Consider the following 18447-nt stretch of genomic DNA (forward strand, 5'->3'; position numbering starts at 1 on the left):
GAATGAAACCATAATTAGGTGATTTCAGAAGCAGCATTGAAGTGGGAGTTAAGACACAAAAGCAACAAGTAGTAAGTCTTGCAAGCGACAAAGAACATATAGAATGAAACGAAAAGCATGAAAGTGTGCATACGGCAGTCATTATCAAACCATGGCTACGAGCTTACCACTATTGTTGAAAAGAAAAGTGTACAATAATTGCATTCTGCCGGTACTAACATATGGGGCTGAAACTTGGAGGTTAACAAAGAAGCTTGGGAACAAGTGAAGTACTGCGCAATGAGCGATGGAATGACAAAGGTTAGGCGTAACATGAAGAGACTGGAAGAGAGTGGTGTGTACCTGGGAGCAAACAGGGGGTAGCTGACATTCTAGTTGACATTAAAAGGAAAAACTGGAGCTGGGCAGGCCATGCAATGCGTGGGGCAGATAACCGGTGGACAATTAGAGTTACAGAGTGGGTGCTAAGGAAAGAAAAGCACAGTCCAGAATGGTAGACAGTTAGGTAAGGTGATCAAAATAAGAAATTTGCAGGCACAACTTGGAATCTGCTAGCATAAGACAAGACAGGAGATCGCAGCAGGCCCCCCTGGGTCATTGAAGAGCGACCCAATGGCCCATATCCAGAGACCCAAGAGGCGTCAAAAAAGTTAATTGAAGAGTGGCATATACTGAGTGCTACATACCCAGCGACCCAACTGATGTTGGGTTCCCTCCCGGTTCCCTCAGCACAGTAGCCAGATCCTCTACCCATTGGACCATGAACTACCCAGTTACCCAAGGTGGCCTAAAGGTGCAGACATACATACAGACTGACCAACTACTGAGTGATGTTCTTAAAGAATGCTATTGCATTCAAAATGAACTTTGGCAAGCAACGTAATGGGTAGGGCAGGTAACCAACGGTCTGTCAGGGTTACTGAATGAGTACCAATGGAACTGATGTGCAATTGAGGACAGCAGATAACTAGGTAGTGTTATGAAATAGCAAAAAGCATAGGATGGTATCAGCTAGCACAAGACATGGGGCGATTGGGGATGCTACAGTAGACATTAAATAACAGATGGCAATGTCCTTAGTATCTTGCAATCACTTTTCATTACAGTCAAAGTCCGATTTCGGACTCCTGAGGGGCCACAAAAATAGGCAGCCCGAAAAATCGAATGCATGCCCTTTAACCCTTTAACTACCGAGATAACTCGTGAAACCACCCACGCACCCCCTGCTACTCCCGAGTATACTCGTGTTGCTTTTTAAACTCACTTCCTGCCACTCCCGAGACAACTCGTGCAAAAAATTTGCGTTCATGTCCCGCCATCTATGGAGGGGTCACCGAAACACATAGAACTTGTAAATTGAATTTTAGACAACATATGGAGCGCACGTGTATACACCCGTCGCTTCGTCTCGGCAGAGCGCAGCAGCCATGGTGAGTGAGCGCGCCACGCGCATCCGCACTGTGACGGACGAAGAATTCAAGAACTGCTAATGAATATCTTTACATGTCCTGTGGAGTATCATGGTGCATTACTAGCATGAAATTTCCACTGAACCAACATGAAAAAAAAATACCCGGCAGGGGGTGAGGAGCAGTCATAAAAAAACCCAGCAGTGAAAGGGTTAATGCCGCCAAATGCTCAGATCACCACAGGCACATCCAAAATGTCTCTAAAGGCCTGCTAGTAGCGTATTGGTGCTCGTACTGTATAGGAGACCGCGGGTGCACGCGTGTATAATTAAAAGAAACATACCGTGTCCCGTGACAATTACCCCTTCTGACTCTCGGTATGCTTCACCGCAATACTTTGCATATATTTCACCGCGTAACACTGCTGTAGTGAGGCAAAGGTGACTTTCGGGAACCGGCATTATGCAACATGCCGTGCTTTCCGAGCTTCAAAGCCATTGGTGAGGATTACAAAGGTGCAGTCGTCACCATTGCTAACAGCGGCGAATTGTTTCAATGAAATACACGATACCGAGCAGCAAGAAGCTTGGTAGCGAACGTCGAAATAGCTAGGTCTAGCGTTGCTGCAGTGGTGTAGCTACGGCTGCCAGCGGATTTTCGTGCGAGAGCGCCAGTTCGAGTCGGTGAGATAATCAAAATGGCAGCTCGTGGTAGCTTCGATTAATGCCATTTCGGAGTGCAAAAGTGCAAAAAGATTAAGGCAAAAAGTCTAGAAAATTGGACAGCGAAAGTATTTTGCTCCCGAAATTTCAGACGTTCTATACATTGACTCTATGGGGTCAATGGGTTTCGCGGCACCACGCTTTCGCGGTGGTGCCGCGAAAGCGTCTGAATTATCAGGCATGTCTGGAAAATCGGTCGTTGTCTGTAGTTGGACTACACCAATAGCTTTAAAATGTACGAGTTGAAAAAGTGTCTGAGATATGTTCTAATGTCATAAGCCTTCCGCAGAAAAAAGATTGCCCTGCTTTTGACTGTCAATGTGGATTGCCCCTTGTAGCGCTTTTGGAATACTGAACCGGAAAGGTTGTGTTCCATGGCTATGCATTGTAAAGTGCCCTGCATTTATTCAATTGTTGCATTTACTTCTTGTTCGATGCTGTAACAGGAATGCAGTCACTCCAATTATTTCTGCAGGCCTCACAAATGCAATGAGCCTTTTTGAATGCATCACTGTTGCCAATGCGGCATGCCCCGCCCCTTCCAAGGTCGTCGGGCAGGTCGAGGTTGGCCTGCAGTGCAGCTTGCCTCTGGCTGACAAGTCTGTCGGGTGCTCCTCCTTCAAAGCAGGAAGCAAGTCGAGGAGCGTGCAGACTACAGAGGCTGTGGATCAGTCAAGCTTCACCTCAGGTAGGCAGTGACTGGCACTTTTGCTTGCTGTGTGAGCTTGTGGTCAATAGCCAAGTCTACCTAACTCGGTACGACCTGCTCAAGTGTGTATGACATTCTGCTGCTGAGGACAAATTAGCAGGTTTGCGATTCTTCTCTGCATTCTAATTGCTCCAAAATGCAAAAATACTGCTCAACTGATCACGTTGAAGCACCTTAGGTGTTAAGAGCTTAATTCAGAGCCCTCTTGTCCTGGTGGTGTTGTAGCCCTTACGTTGCTTTACGATAATGTTACACCCAGTGAGTCTCTTAGTTATGCCTAAATCTATATATTAGTGTAAAAACGTGAATATGGATCAATGCGCAATGTAAGTCGACCACTGTGTTTGAGATGAATAAAATTCAAAAATTCTTTGATGCAGTTAACTACAAAACATGCTTTGGTTTATGAATATGCTCATTCATTGAGAGAGGTGAAAAGCACATGAGAACTGTCAGGATTCCATTTCTGTGACAGCTTTGAGTTTCGACATCCCACAGCACATCATCAGTGATGGCTAAGCAGGACTAGGCACGTGCAACACTGTCATCGGGCAATGAGCAGTGTGCGTGGGCACCTGAGGTGCACACCAGCGATCACTTTAGCCGACCTGTAGGCGTCTTCAGGTGACTGCTGGCCGTTGTTGTGTCTGGCGGTCCTTCGGGACAAAGGAGGCCGACGCCGACTCAGACTCGCCAACCTGGCGCCCCTTTCTCGCGGCCGAGAATTGTCACCTGGGACTGAGGGATTAGCAGTTGGTCTCCAGGTTACCTCATGCGTAGCTAAACGGCAGCGTCGCCCCTTTGGTGCGGTTCCGTGAATTACCAGCGCCGCCGAACCACGATGAGGCCCGGTGCCGACAGCGACGCGCCAACCTGGCGCCCTTCGAGACAGCCACCGCCCTCCCTGGTTCCGCGAACTGACCGCTATGGAGAGGCGAATCTTGAAAGGGGCCAGTGTCTGGCGATCCTGTGGGAAAACATCAACGTTCGGTTCCCAAGGTGTCAACCGCTGCCTGTGTTCGGGGGCGACCTAGCAAGATTGGAGGCGGAGCCCGGCGGGAAACGACAACACATCACGTGCGGGATATGGCCACCTGATCAAAGACTGTCATTGGCTAAAAGAACTAAAGTGTATTCCCTCGTCGAGTGAAAGAGGGAAACGAAAGGAATAAAACAGTGGGACTTGAGTGTTGTGAGAGATGCTTGACCATGTAGAGAACGCTCGACCGTGTAGAACGCTCGGAGATGTAAACGCTACTACATGCAAAGATGTTAGCACGTAGACGGCTCCAATATCATGGAGCCCTTCTTGTAAAATACCACCATGTACAGTGTATGTAAAACAGTTTTCTAATCTCTCTGAATATCTCCTCCTCTTGGCACCTGGCACGGCACCATACATGGAACCTTCGTGGCCGCTCGGACATCGGATTTCGCAACACCATACACTCATTTTGATCCTCCCCTGTCGATAGCAGCTTCAGGTTTCTTGCGTAGTGTTTGCAAACTGCAGTGGCCGACGAGACCTCTTCTGTACCGCCAATTTGTCCCAGTGGATAGTCGTTCTTGCGCAGCACTCTTGTTACAATGCGCTAAAAGCTCATCAGCCGTTGCTGATGCGAGAAATCGAGCCTTTTCACTTCGAGAAGCGAAACACTAGTCGGGAAATTCAATTGCCTTAGCAATGAATTGAATCTGCTGTTATTGATATAACTCACGCACAGTGCTCACAAAGAAATTCCACCACAGTTTCTTCAAGTTCACTGTCAGCAGTGTAGCCGTTGCGCCACAAAGCTTCCAGTAAAAGTCGACAGTTACACCATTTCATTTTCTGTTCACAAAAACCAAACAGTGCATCGCCACAGTCCTCCGCCTATTTTATCACATTGTTTGCAAATGCTGACATAAAGTGAAGCCCTGACATGTTATTTTTGCACCCCTAGCAATATTAACACGCGTTAACGCCAAACATGGTGACACTTTCTCTATTTTGACAACTACAAGCAAGAATACTTTTTTATTTTGGCTCACAGTATACATGGCAAACACAGGAAGATTGTAGTATAGGTATTTTTCAACACCTGACCAACACCTCTCCTTGGTAATTTAGGCGCATGAAGTTGCAGCTTAAGATTTGCAAAATGGTTTACGTAGTGTTTACTGACACCAAGTGGAGTTCGAATATGTTCTTTGTCACTGCCTAACAATAATAAACAAATACAAAAATAACCTGTAACCAAGTTGCAGTACACTTCAGCATGCAAATTGTTACAGTAAAATGTTGATACGAATTTCTTAGGACAGCAGAAAAATTTATATGGCCAAAATTAAAAAATTGGAAAATCACAAAGAGGGGACGCGACAGTAAAATGACGAACTTGATGAGTATTTCAGATTTAAAAAGAAAAACATTTTTCTGCAATCTGAAAGAAGTCGAAGTCCTTGTTTTGATGGGCTGGGTGCTTACTCCGGAGATGGCGGACTATCTTAGTTCAATCAAAGGCAGCTTCGTGTAAGCACTTCGCCACATCAAATGCATGTGGCTTGCCGTCGATTTTCACAGACCCAAACTTCAGGAAACTCTTTGTACCCTCGTGACTGGCCTGTGTTGCACCAGATGGTAGTGCAACAAGATTGTCAACACGGACTTTGTCGACACTGCTGAGAGAAAGGTTAGCTGGTATGTGCCAAGCACCATATAGTAGCAATGACAATACTGGCTTCTTCTTTGATTAGCTTGGTGGCAAGTGCCACCTTGCCTAGCACTGCGAAAGTTGTGATGCTGTACTCTTAAATTCGATTTGTGCGTGAGGGCTTCGTGGGCCCTAAAAGTGCTTTTGCGGACTCCTGTTTAGGAACCACTGCTGTATAGAAGAGAACCGTTGATCAGCACTACCTTAGCGATGGTGTCAGCACATGTCTTAAAGACATGTGCTGTTTGTGAAGACATGAATACATGGCTAGGAAAGTTACAAACGTGAGCCAAATTGTGAGTGCGCTTTGCGTTGGCGCCTTTGTTCCAACCAGGCAGGCAGCACTTATCATCATCATCAGTTGCCCGTGCTAGAACTCTCGGCAGTCGAGCAATAGTCTCAGTACTTTCTCAGTACTTTATTTTTGCATTTGTTTATTGTTACCAGGCAGTGACAAAGAACATATTCGAATTCCACTTGGTGTCAGTAAGCACTAACCATCTTGCAAATCTTATGCTGCAACCGCATGTGCCTGAATTATCAAGGAGAGGCTGGGCCTTGGTCAGGTGTTGTGAAACACCTTTAACACAATCTTCCTGTGTTTGCCATATATACTGTGAACCAAAATTTAAAAAAAATTCTTGTTTGTAGTTGTCAAAATGGAGAAAGCGTAACCATTTTTGTCGTTGCCACGGCAACTTTGCAAACCTTGTGCAAACACGTGTTATTACTGCTAGGAGTGCAAAAATAACATGTAACATGTAATAACTCATGCTGGCAGGGTGTTAATAGTTATCTTCAAGAAACATCACCATGATACTGTGGAGTAGGTTAAGTTTCTCACATACGCTTTAGGATGATGTGCTCGAGCAGCGTGTATAGTGTGCTAGTTAGTGATATTGGTCTGTAATTCGTTGGATCCTGCGTGTTACCAGACTTGTGTATTAGTATGACTTTAGCCGCTTTTTAACCTCTAATAATAATAATGCATCTCTGTTTGAGAATACAGGCATTTAGTAGACTGTAGTGAGGTATTTTGCCATCCATTCGGCATATCTTAGCAAGAATATGTTAGGTGTGAGCTCTGGTCTATGTTCCTTTTTAGTGTCAAGGTTGAGTAGTGGTTTTCAGACTCCTGTGTCAGTCACAGTAAGTGGCGTGATCTGCTTGTTGCTGCAATTGCTTATGTGCGGCAAGTTGTCGTCAGTAAAAATGGAACAAAAGTAGTCGTTAACTATGATAGCCCCCTAATTCTACTTTCATCGTCTGATTCCGTGTTCTCACTCTGTTTGGGGAGACTCGGATAGCTCCAAAATTATTTTTGGGGGGAGGGCTGGCGAGCCAGCAAAGGCGAGTGAGGATCCTTGCAGAGCGCCCGCTAGATGATGTCATGTAGGCCACGTCCGAAGCGCGCTTGCGCACTTTGCAGGCTCAATAAATGTTTTCCCAATACAATTAGGGGATGTCCTTAAATGTTGAGGGAGTTTATTGGTGAATAATATGTACTAGCAGATTTTATTTTTTGTTTAATATGTACGGGGATGTTGGGAGTAAGACTGGATGTATTTACAATATATACACGAGTAGGGTTAGCGTGGTCAAGATGGCTGACCAGCAACAACACGCAGCAGCCAGTGTCTCTCGATCTTCTTCTTTTTTTCCCTCTTATCCTTCCGTAACAGGACTCCCGGGTGCTGAAGCGCCGTCTCAGCGCATGTCAGGCGAAGAACTGCGAGAGAAGTATGGCTTCAACCGCGAAACGTGCACGATGTCAACTGGCGTCGGACTTGAGGACGGATCAAACTGTAACGGCGAGATCTCGTAATTGACGTCGTTAACTTGACGTAGGACTTCATAAGGTCCTGTGTAGCGAGAGAGAAGCTTCTGGGAGAGACCGACACGACGACATGGTGACCAGAGGAGCACCCAAACACTTGGGGCGAACTTAACATCGCGATGGCGCCGATCGTACCGCTCTTTTTGTATATCCTGAGAGGCCAACAACGAGATCGGGCGACTTGACGCGCCATGTGAGCGCGATCGATGACTTCACGAGCGTACTCAGTTGTAACACGTGGCACAGAAGGTAGGGTGGTGTCAAAAGGCAATGTAGGGTCGCGACCATACAAAAGATAAAAGGGTGAATATCCTGCGGTGTCATGTCTGGACGAGTTATACGCGAAAGTGACGTAGGCCAGCGTGGTGTCCCAGTCGCGGTGATCATTGGAGACGTACATCGACATCATCTCTGTGAGTGTTCTCGCGAGAGGTTGTTGAAGCCACTCTGATAGCGAGGGCCGGTGATAGCTGCATCAGCTCCCCTTCAGTTGCGCTGACTACAAATGAATTTGCGTTCCTGGATGCGGCTGGTTTTCATGTGTGATGATTGGGCCTTTTCTGTATGCGGGCCTACAAATACGGTTGTTTCTCGAAATAAACACTCAGTTGAAAGTTAGCGCTCGTCCTGTTCTCTCGTTCTTGTCCGTGTCTTCTAGCGCTATGACCACCTCTGATCTTGACATTGACTCGCTCACGCCATAGGGGAGTGCATAGGGGAGAGATGCCCGTTTCCTTGTTCTCATCGGCCTGATAGGGGGTTCAGCGGCACGCTTTTCATCAGTCTTTATAAAATGGCCAGGGTAGCCATCGCTGACCAAATCCTGCGTCACCCTCTTCAACTCAGCTCTGCGTGCGTCAGTAGTCGAGCACAATCGGAATGCACGGGTGAACAGTGTAGAGGCAACAGATCGTTTGTGTCCAACGGGATGGGCCGAATCAAAGTGCAGATATTTCCCTGTGTGGGTAGGCTTCCGATAAACGCTTGTTGAAAGGCCTGATGCAGTTTGCGTGACTTCAACGTCAAGGAAAGCCAGGCGACCATTAACTTCTTTTCAACGGTGAATTCTATGTGCTTTGGAAAGAGTTCAGGTGCTGCAGAAAAGGTGCGACGTCTTCGCGGCAGATAATGGAAAAGCAATCGTCGACATTTATCTTCAATGGAGATTGCCTTTGAACAAAATTTAAGGGTTCTATGCATGTATTTCAGTGGGTTTAAGCTCATGCTTTTTTTTTCTTTCCTGTTCATTCTGAAAGGGCGTGGTGCAGGTTGTATATGTCGGTGAGTTACAGGCTAAAAATCTGGTATGTCTTAGCTGGCTCTTTACAATCTCAACTTAAGAAAACGTTGCCAAAGTTTGGCATGTGATCAACAAGGAGAAACGCATTGATGAAGTCTAATATGAGATAACGTTGTGCATGCAAAATATAACAAGTTTTGCAAGTGCCAATATGGCCACCAAACCTGGAGTGCTCATTGAGGATCATAGAGCAATCTGGGTCGAAGCTTTTTGATACGGTTCTCAAAGGTTCGTTGAAATCCATGAAAATCTTTAAACACTCCACATTGTCTCACTTCATAATTTTTTTGCCTTACTGAAAAAATTTTTTTCTTGGTAAATTTAGGGTGGACTTCACAAACAGGGTCATGAACCATTCAAATACAGAATATTGTGTAAATAAAAGGACCACTAGGTGTCCCCTTTTCCATCACACCTAAATCACCCTCAATACCTCCCAAATAAAAAAAAACAAAAAAATAATTTCATCATTAACTTTAGTATCCTTGGCGTGAACTTTACTATCTGTGTTCTTTCTTGCATTTTATGATAAATTTACTTTTGTTTTATTTGTGCAGCATCAAGGCCTTCTATTTCTCCATCAACAGCCAATAGTGACACTTCACAGCAGGGAGGCCTCCACCAAGATCATCTCTGCGATTATGAGACTGATAAACTGTTACGTCTAGAAGCACACGCCAAGGTCCATACTGGCGAGTGTCTGTTTAAATGCCATTTGTGCTCTCGGAGCTTCTCAAGAAGAGACCGCCTGAAGAGGCACCTGCTTGTCCATACTGGTGGCGTCCATTTAAATGCCATTTGTGCCCTGAGAGTTTCTCATACAACGACACCCTGAAGGGGCACCTATATGTCCACACTGGTGAGAGGCCATTTCAGTGCCCTTCATGCCCTAAAAGCTTCTTGCGTAAGGCCATCATGAAGGAACATCTGCGCACCCACACAGGCGAGAAGCCATTGCAGTGTCCTTTATGCCCTCAAAGCTTCTCACGTAACTCCAGCATGAAGGAACACCTGAAAATGCACGTAGACAAGACGCAATTTCAATGCCCTTTATGCACTAAGAGCTTCACACAAAGGTCCATGGTTAAGAAACACCTGCGCATCCACACAGGTGAGAAGCCATTTAAGTGCCCTTCATGCCGTCAGGGCTTCTCACAAAGTGGCAACCTCAAAATCCACCTGCGCACCCACTAGTGAAAAACTATTTCAGTGCCCTTCATGCGCTGAGAGCTTCTCGCATAAGTGCAGCTTGAAGAAACACCTAAGCACCCACACAGACGAGAAGCCATTTCAGTGCCCTTCATGCACTCGGAGATTCACACGAAAAAGTGGCCTGGCGGAACACCTGAACATTCATACAGATGACCGCCCACACCGTTGTACTGTCTGCTCCAAGTCCTTTGCGCGGACTTGTTACTTGAGCAGACATAAGAAAAACATCACCATGATACTGTGGAGTAGGTTAAGTTTCTCACATGAATGTAGCATGGAGAAACACCTGTGCATTCACACTGGTCTCCGACCAAACCATTGCACCATCTGCTGCAAGTCCTTTGTGCAGGCTTGGTGCTTGAACATAAATAAGAAAACACAGCACCATGATACTGTACAGTAGGTCCACAGCCATGTTGAACTAGAGTTTGAATTGGGAATCTACAGGTGTGTAGCATGCTGCTGGTGTTCTGTTGCCTCAGGTAGCTCAAGTGTCCCATATGCTCTTAATCGTTTGAGGGTCGATTTTTTTTCTTGCTGATTTAAATTCTTCGAAATAGGTTATCTTCGAAAGAAACTATTTCGAAAAAAAAGTGGTCGTAATTTTTTTTTAGAGTGACCGTAAAGTGACGAAGAATAATTTGTGTTGTAAATACACAGTGTTTATTTATGAATAAGAAGGTAACGCACTGAAAGATGTTTGTGTGCACGTCTGGAAACTGAAACAAGTGAGAAGCCAACAAGCTGCGATACAGCTTTTGTGGTCTCCAAAAAAGGAAACCGAAAAACAGCAGTATCGTTTGTTATATACGTGCCTGCCCGGGAACAGGTGTAATCGCGCTGCAGTGAGCGATAAACGATCGAGTAACAAGCGGTCACCCTTTGAGAGATTCGAAACCAGATAGCCATCAGTTTAGCGCGTGCAACAAGCGAGAGTCACCGCAGGAGCAAACCGTAATTTGCTGCCACTGCGCATGCACGCCCGGATGCGCAGATGATAGCCGGCGCACCATTGCCATAAAAAAAAAGATGATAAACCCTGGAGAGGCGTTGGCGCAAGTAAAAAATTCCACGTGTTCCCGTCGAGTGGCAGCACATGCCAAGTGAAAGAAATGATCGAAAGAGGCGTGCTTTTTAAATGTGCAAATGACGACGTACATGTACGTCATTGACCATTTTGAAGGTGTTCGCGGAGGACGTACATGTACGTCATGGACCCTGAAAGAGTTAAAGGGGCCCTGGAATGCTTTTTCTCTGTCATTTGCTCTAGATCTATTTTTGGCAAGTCATAAACAAAGAGCAAGAGAAATGAAAATTGACCCCACAAACCCATGTTATCGCTCATAAAAAATTCAAATACAAGCAAAGTGAAACGTGAGCTAAACCTGCACTGGAGTTGTAGGTGCTCTAAATGCCACATTTCACTGTGCCATGAAGCCCTGTGGTTACGACAATAGCAGCTGGGCGTTAGCAGAAGTCGGTGCGCCACGGTTGCCAAGCCTGCTCTGCCTGTTTATCGTGAACCCATTACCTCCCTGATCTGGCCGCGCACTGTGTAATCTGGGAGGCCATGGCCTTTTATAGTTGCAACAGCTTCTGCAAGGCGGCCGTTGTCATGCCAAAGTGCTCGGCATGAGATGTGTGATTTTCACAATTAGTACACCTTGCCAATGGCTGTGCGATACTTGAGATGGTTATAAAATGTAATGCCATAGCTTTTATTGCAGTACAGTAGGACCTTGTTCACACATTTAACAAGGCGACAGAAGAAGCATTCGCTGTTTGGCAATGTACGAACGCTGGTGGCGAAAGATCTTAATTTCTGGGAACAAATGAAAGGAACCCTGCAACGATTTGCCAATTTTTTCAGAAACATACTGAGTTGTTAGGGCAGGTCCTTCTGATTATTAAGTGAGACATTCAAGCGCTCCTCGGAAAGCACATAATTTATTATAAGTAGGGGTGTGCAATACCAATTTTTGAGACCGAATTGAATACTGTCACATATTGGTGACAATGAAGAACACAGTAGCAAAACTGTGAATCGCGAAACAACTCTTTGTTGGGCTAACCTGTGCCCAGAAAAACAGGCTAACTAAAAGCACAATGGTTGCAGCGAGCACAGTCAGCGAACCGTCGGAAATCTGATCAGTGGGTCAAGCTTGTCGGCTTTTATTGCCTCACTCATGGAACGTCCCATTGTCATCGTGGTGCCCGCATGGTTTCAGAAACTACGACACAATTCATGTCATGCATTCAGTCTGATTACACAAGGTTCGGCGAGGACATACACGACACATAGAATCAAGGAGAACATTCGTGTAAGTTCTACATCACGCAGGCACGTCTTGTCCTGAGTGACGACTTAAGTTGTTAGCTGGGAAATGCAGTCCCCAAGAAAAGGATAAGAAGTATGCATGTCAGTACGAAGCGAATAATGCCACAAGCGAATCAAAGATTGAATTATTTTCAAATAGGTTTCGAATAATAAAGAGACATTTTCGCAATTGATGTAAACGGTATTCACATACCTAGTCAAGTTACATAGTCATACGCTTAGCATCTTTCTGTCGTGACATTGTGGATTCTCAAGTGTTTATCAAAATGCACGAACCGAGAAACAATTAAGCAGTTTGTTTGTATATACAGGACTTTCAAAAAAGTTAGAGTGATCCCTGTAGCATAGCCTGTTGCACTGCATAGGTTCTCAAGTTTTATACGTATGTTATGCCCGCGGGAATGAAAGTATTGTACTTTTGCTCCAATTGTATGTTTGATTGCACCCAGTGGACATTTTAAAATATTCAAAAACTGTTCAAAAAATATTCGTATTTACGAATAGTGACTATTCGATTGTAACGCCGTATCGAATAGGACAGCATTTGATTCAGTATATAAAAATGTGCATTGCTACCGATTGCAGCGGCACCCGTCCCCTGAGCTTTCAGCCTCCCTGTCACCATCTATGTAACAGGCGTGCGTGACATCAGTCGAGCAAGCCATCCGATTGACTACTCACTTTCCGTCGTTCATAATTTTTCCAGCTTTATGCTGTACAGATGTTGTTTGTAATAGTTGGAATGTTGGTTAACTTTTTTCTATAAAAAGAAGTAACAGAAAGAGAATACACGAGAATTTCTCGCTGCACTCAAGTATTTCCAGCACACAGCAAGTGTCGTCTGCTTGTGTTACAGCTTGCTCTGTGTTGGTCTCGAGGTTTCTTTTTGCAACGTATATAAATAGCCTGTGTTGCATTTTGGGCTGCAAATCATTGGCGACGTGTCAAACTGCGACAGCCTATCGCAGCTTGACTTATGTTTTACTTTGCTGCTGGTGTAAATTATCGGCCGCAGCATAATCAAGAACAAATCTTTTTAAATGTTTAAAATGTTTTACACTTGGTTACAGCAATGTTAGCTCTGTGTTTGGCAGGTTGAGCACTGCACCACCAGGTGGCTGCTCTGTGCAGGTCGCTCATGTTTACGTCTCTGCTTATCCGTCAAAATACCCAGCTCACCTGCGTTTACCACAATACTGGACATGCTTGGCACTTCAAGGAAACGCTCACAATGCACACTTCTTGGATAGCTCTCGCTGGGAATCGACAGCCAGGCAGCTAGCATTTAGGTTGTAGAGGCTTTGCATGCAGGCTCCAAGTCACTGAAAGCAGACATCACGTCATCACATCACAATGCAGAACCAGTGAAGGCGGAGCTTAGCCCCAGTTGCTCGGCAAACGTGTTGAAGTGAAAAAGCATGGCTAGAGGGGAGGAGGGTAACTTATAATCGTCCGTGGTTCTCTAAATATGAGACGCTTCACTTAAATTGTGGCGCAAATGTTTTACTGTCGCTGTACCATACGTGTGTATAGAATTTGCCCAAATCGTTTGAGGGACCCTTTAATTGGTAAAAAGGAACCACAAACGTATCGGGTGACTTTTGTGTCCTTGATTGCGAATGTTGGCTTCGGGAAACTGTACAAAACAAGGTTGTATCAATGAGGTTCTACTGTACTCGCAATATCGGCCAATCGTAAATTGCACATTATATTTTTAACCAATAACAAACAATAGCATCTCTCTGTGAAGCACACACATCAGTGCTGCCACTCGACAAGCTTTCCATGGTGCGTTTCAAGGCGCCTTTAAATGTGGGACTGACAAGCCCGTTCCCACAAATGTTCCTACCAAATCTAGGCGGTTGTAGGGGCATTTTTAGCAGAGATTGTGGTGCATTACAGTGGCCATGTTCATGTGATATTCCTTCCTGTAAAGGCACAACAAATAAATGCTCATCCATCTTGTATGATTCCTTCAATAGATGCTGCTCTATGAAATATTTCATATATATTGTGTCCTATAAAATTTATGTAATAGTGCTGCATTTTTATGACTTTTGTATGAGCTTTTTGGAATGTATTGATGACTAGCTGTATTTCTCAGAATTATTTTACTTTTTTCTAACATTTCCTCGTACTCATCCCGAGAATATTTTTGAAGTTATTAGTGTGGAAATCCTTTTTTTTTTCTATCCTCTTGTGTTAAGCAGTGTGCATCCTTTGTTGCTGCCTGTAAAACATGGACCATGTGAAGTCTTGCTGGCTTTTTGTCCACGTTCCTGACATCAGTTGTATGTTGAAATAAAATTTCATTTCATTTGATTTGATATGCCTTCAAAAGACTGAATGTGTGATAATGTACCAAGTCATAATAAATTCTAAAAATTAGATGCCTCACTCAACTGTATTGGTGATCTCCAAATATACTGCTGCCCATTTGAAGTTACGTGCATGTGTAGTCAATAGACAGCGAATCCGGCGAAAGCATAGAGCAAAATCATTGTGTTGATTGAAGAAATAATGAGGAAAAGGGAATGAAAGGATAATACGCCACGGGGTTGGTCACTTCTTCCACGTTATCTGTGTAGTGCTTTACTTAGTAAGGTTTTGTTTAATTAGTTAGCCCTTTGGGCAATTAAAGCACCCTCCCCCTTCTTTCTATGTGTACAAGGTTAGCCCTAGAAGTGTTGGCTGGTGTTGCTGACGCCGTGGCCACGAAGGTGGTATGTCTTTATAACCTACAGCTTAGACCACTTATTACTTAACTGCTTACAGTGCAGAACCGGCTATAATTCGGTCTTTTCGGACTGCCGTCGTCCCTCCCATAGAACTCCATGTACATATATACGTACCGCTTACAGTGCAGCGGCGCGAGACGAAATACTGGTTATAATGCAGTTTCCGCGGACAAGCACGATAGCGAGCCTGCTTTTCAACGAGGCGCACAGCCAATGGGAAAGCAACGAGGACAATGCGGAAGAGAAGACGCCGTGCGAACGAACAAAGAACTTAAAAAAAATAACAGCAGTGGCAGCATGATGCGGGCGCGCGGGGTTTGCCTAGGTGACGGAGAACACTTTGCTTGATTGCTCATCAGTGATTGAGCACTACCTTGACTGCTGTCAGTTTAAGCAGTGTTCTACAAATTTAGTTCAAAGCTTTCAGGCTTTATGTTCACATGCCAGCTTCCGCCGTTCCTACCAGTACGCACACATAGAAACTTGGTAGGCGTAAGCAGTTGTTGCCGCGGCTGATCGCCTGAGAAACCAAAAACCGGTTTGCATGCACTGCTGTAAGTTTAGCCTGTGCGCACAATCGCATGCTGAATCTTTTATCTCATCGTCTACGGGTACGAACATATGAAGGGCAACCTTCCCGCGATGGCCTGACGCCCTTGCCAGCTAGGCCTAACTAGAGCACTGCACGGGCTCGGTCTTATCCGAAAGCCTGGGCTGGGTAGGGCAGTTTTTTTCACGGGCTCGGGCCGGGCTCGGACTTTCTGGTGGTATGCATGTAACTTGGAGCGTGTTATCCTCATGCGTCTCAACTCTGAAAAACATGTCTTTTTCGGTCTCTGGCCGGTTTCGAGCCGGAGTCGGGCCTAAGGTAAAGGGGTGGCGGGCCGGGCGTAACGAATATTTCTTGGCCTGGGCCGGGCCCAGGTCTTGCCATAAAAGTTTTGGTCAGGCTCGGGCGAGCAGCCCAATGTAAAAACGGGCCCAGGCCCTGGCTGAAATAATCGGCCCGTGCAGTGCTCTAGGCCTAACTAGCGTGCCTCAATAGGAGTCTTCGACCAAAGTTGTGGTTTTGTTCCAAATCATTGCAACACGTCACAGTGACTGTACGGCACTTGGAATGCGGAGAAGCCACCTGACAACAAGAGGGAGGGCGCGAATGGCGCAGGCAACACTCGAGTGGCGGTAGCTTGGTTGGCAGTCGCCATGTTCTTGATATAGCGTGCACTCGAATCAGTGCGAGAAATGGTACGCGATACTGTACGGTGTCCGAAAATTTCATCACTGTTCTACATTAGTTCCGTGGAGTTCATGGCGGTGCTGGGGAAAATTAGACTAACCGAGCAGGTCTGAAAATTTAGTCTGCGACTTACTTTCCTCTGTCACATTTTTTTGTTTTGCTTTACTTGGTAGCTGCATGCAAAGACTGCGGTTACCCGGACATAAACCTTTCAATGTTCATAAAATTAAACAGATGCAAACACCCAGTCGCATGCTTCGATTTTAATATACGCACGGCAGCTTGGTCTACATGTTTTGCACTTCTACAGCCGTAGAAAAATTTTCTGGGGTTAGTGTGGATATTTGCAATTCTGGCGACTTGTGCTATGAGCAGTCTATGCTGTATTGCTAGGGCATAAAGATTATTATATTGTATATATAGATGAAAGTAATATTGTAACCTTCTTGTCAGTTAAGAGCTAGATCCAGATAAAGCTTGGTGCAATTTTTCAGCACTGTCAATGTTCTGGCGAAATCACAGTCATGCACCGTCTACCTGGCATTGGCTATAACGAATGCATATCGAAGCTCCCAGCTTATCAATATAACATTTCTATATCAAGAAATCAATTCATTAGAGGTTATCAACATTGTAAGGCCAATTACATTACACAGAACATCTGGGCAGGGTCAATTAGTAAACAATCTAAAATAAGCTATGACATTTTTATGCCTATCATTAGATTTTTCATCTTTCATTTCTCGCGGATTTATATCCAGAACTGGTGAACACATGGTGATATAAACTTGACAAATTGGTGATCTGAATGCATTATATATATACCATCTTATGACTATCTTGTTATGTATGAACGTTTTTTGAAAAACGCGTTGTGAAACAAATCATAGGATTTCTTGAGAGTTATGACACAGTAACTCTAAAGCAATGGGTTATTTCTAAACGTGAACGTACGTAGTGGAATAGGCTATGCTGTTGAAAGAGTCGGGCTTTCTCGACTCTGATCAATTTCCTCTTTCCAAAGAACCCTGTGTGTGTGAACAAGCTGTTTGTCTGTTTTCTAGTTCTCTGTGCTTTTAATAAACAATGTTTCGTAGCATGCAGTGTAATGACAGAAAGCTGCTAACATTATGAGAACTCGGATCTGATCACTGTTCTACATTAGTACTTGTGTAAGTGACTGTTCATTATTTGAAAAGTGTTCAATATTTTATTTGATCCCTTTGTTGCACGGTTTGATGCGATCTAGAAAATAATTTTTTACTGCTAATTTGAAGCCAAACGCCGTTTGCCCTTCTCCTCGCGGGTGCTGCGCCCCCAGCCGGAGAGTTGACATATATCACGGAAGTGCGGCTACGTGCTGTGACGTTGCTCAGAAAGGCACGTGGCATTTAGAATTATTTAATCCAGCAGCAGTTATTTGTTTGATCTGTTGCTTGAATAGACGAAATAAAGTTTAGAAAAAATAAGAAAACCTACAAACCGAATGTCTGCGTGTCTTTTTTTTACTTTGTACCGTAGCAAGCGAGATGTACTTCCGTTTCGTCTGCTTGTTCCAGTGTCGTGCAGTCGCGGGCGCAGTGAGCGAACCGATATAATTTTCTACCGTGTTCCAACACGCGATCGTGCTCTGTGATCTGCGTGCGTCTGACTTATACCGCTAGTCAGGTGTTCTCGCGCAAAGCACACAAAATAGTTTGTTGCGCAAAACGAGGCAAACGCAACAACTCGCGCGCGATACTGTCAGCGGAAGTGCGCCGCCACGCAGCAACAAAGTGAGAAAAAAAAGGCGGACCTGTGACGCAGGCGTCACGCGATCATCCAGCTCCGGTATGGGCGAATGCAGGGAAGGAATTTCGCTTGCAGAGGCTAGACGGAGACAAGTGGAAGAGTTTCTATGTTGGCGGTGACGCTCACCTCCTGAAATCATGGATTCGCGGCATTGAACTATTTCTATCTCGGCTATTAATGAACCATTTTGAAAAAATCTTGTGGTTGAACGCTCCCTGAGGGCACGTAACATGTTTCAGCTTATAATCAAAATTTGCTATGTGGCCTAGTGAGGGGCCCTTTAACAGTTTTTCGGCAGTGCTGATGTGGAAGGAGCTTCTTCAGAAGCTTTTGGTGTTGAGGTCATATCTGGGTTTCTTGGTAAAATTTTTCTTGCTTCTACTAAAGCCAGGTTTTTAATCCAGTTTCCCATTCAAGCATCCTGGTGGTACTCTACTATATTAAAACGAGGGTCTGTTTAT

The 18447-nt window shown here is 44.9% G+C and overlaps 2 protein-coding genes across 2 annotated transcripts in view; both read left to right on the forward strand.

Annotated features, from left to right (window-relative positions):
- LOC119453871 (zinc finger protein 675-like) overlaps positions 1 to 18447 on the forward strand; it is a 2199134-nt gene that overhangs the window by 1977450 nt on the left and 203237 nt on the right. Inside the window, exon 8 of the mRNA XM_049666952.1 lies at positions 9228 to 9446. Coding sequence (XP_049522909.1) covers positions 9228 to 9446 — 219 coding nt within the window. The remainder of the gene's footprint in view (positions 1 to 9227; positions 9447 to 18447) is intronic.
- The window catches only part of LOC119454549 (gastrula zinc finger protein XlCGF57.1-like), a 1708166-nt gene that overhangs the window by 1613569 nt on the left and 76150 nt on the right, over positions 1 to 18447 (forward strand). The window lies entirely within an intron of this gene.

Source organism: Dermacentor silvarum, chromosome 5 (genome assembly GCF_013339745.2).
Source record: "Dermacentor silvarum isolate Dsil-2018 chromosome 5, BIME_Dsil_1.4, whole genome shotgun sequence".
NCBI lineage: Eukaryota > Metazoa > Arthropoda > Arachnida > Ixodida > Ixodidae > Dermacentor > Dermacentor silvarum.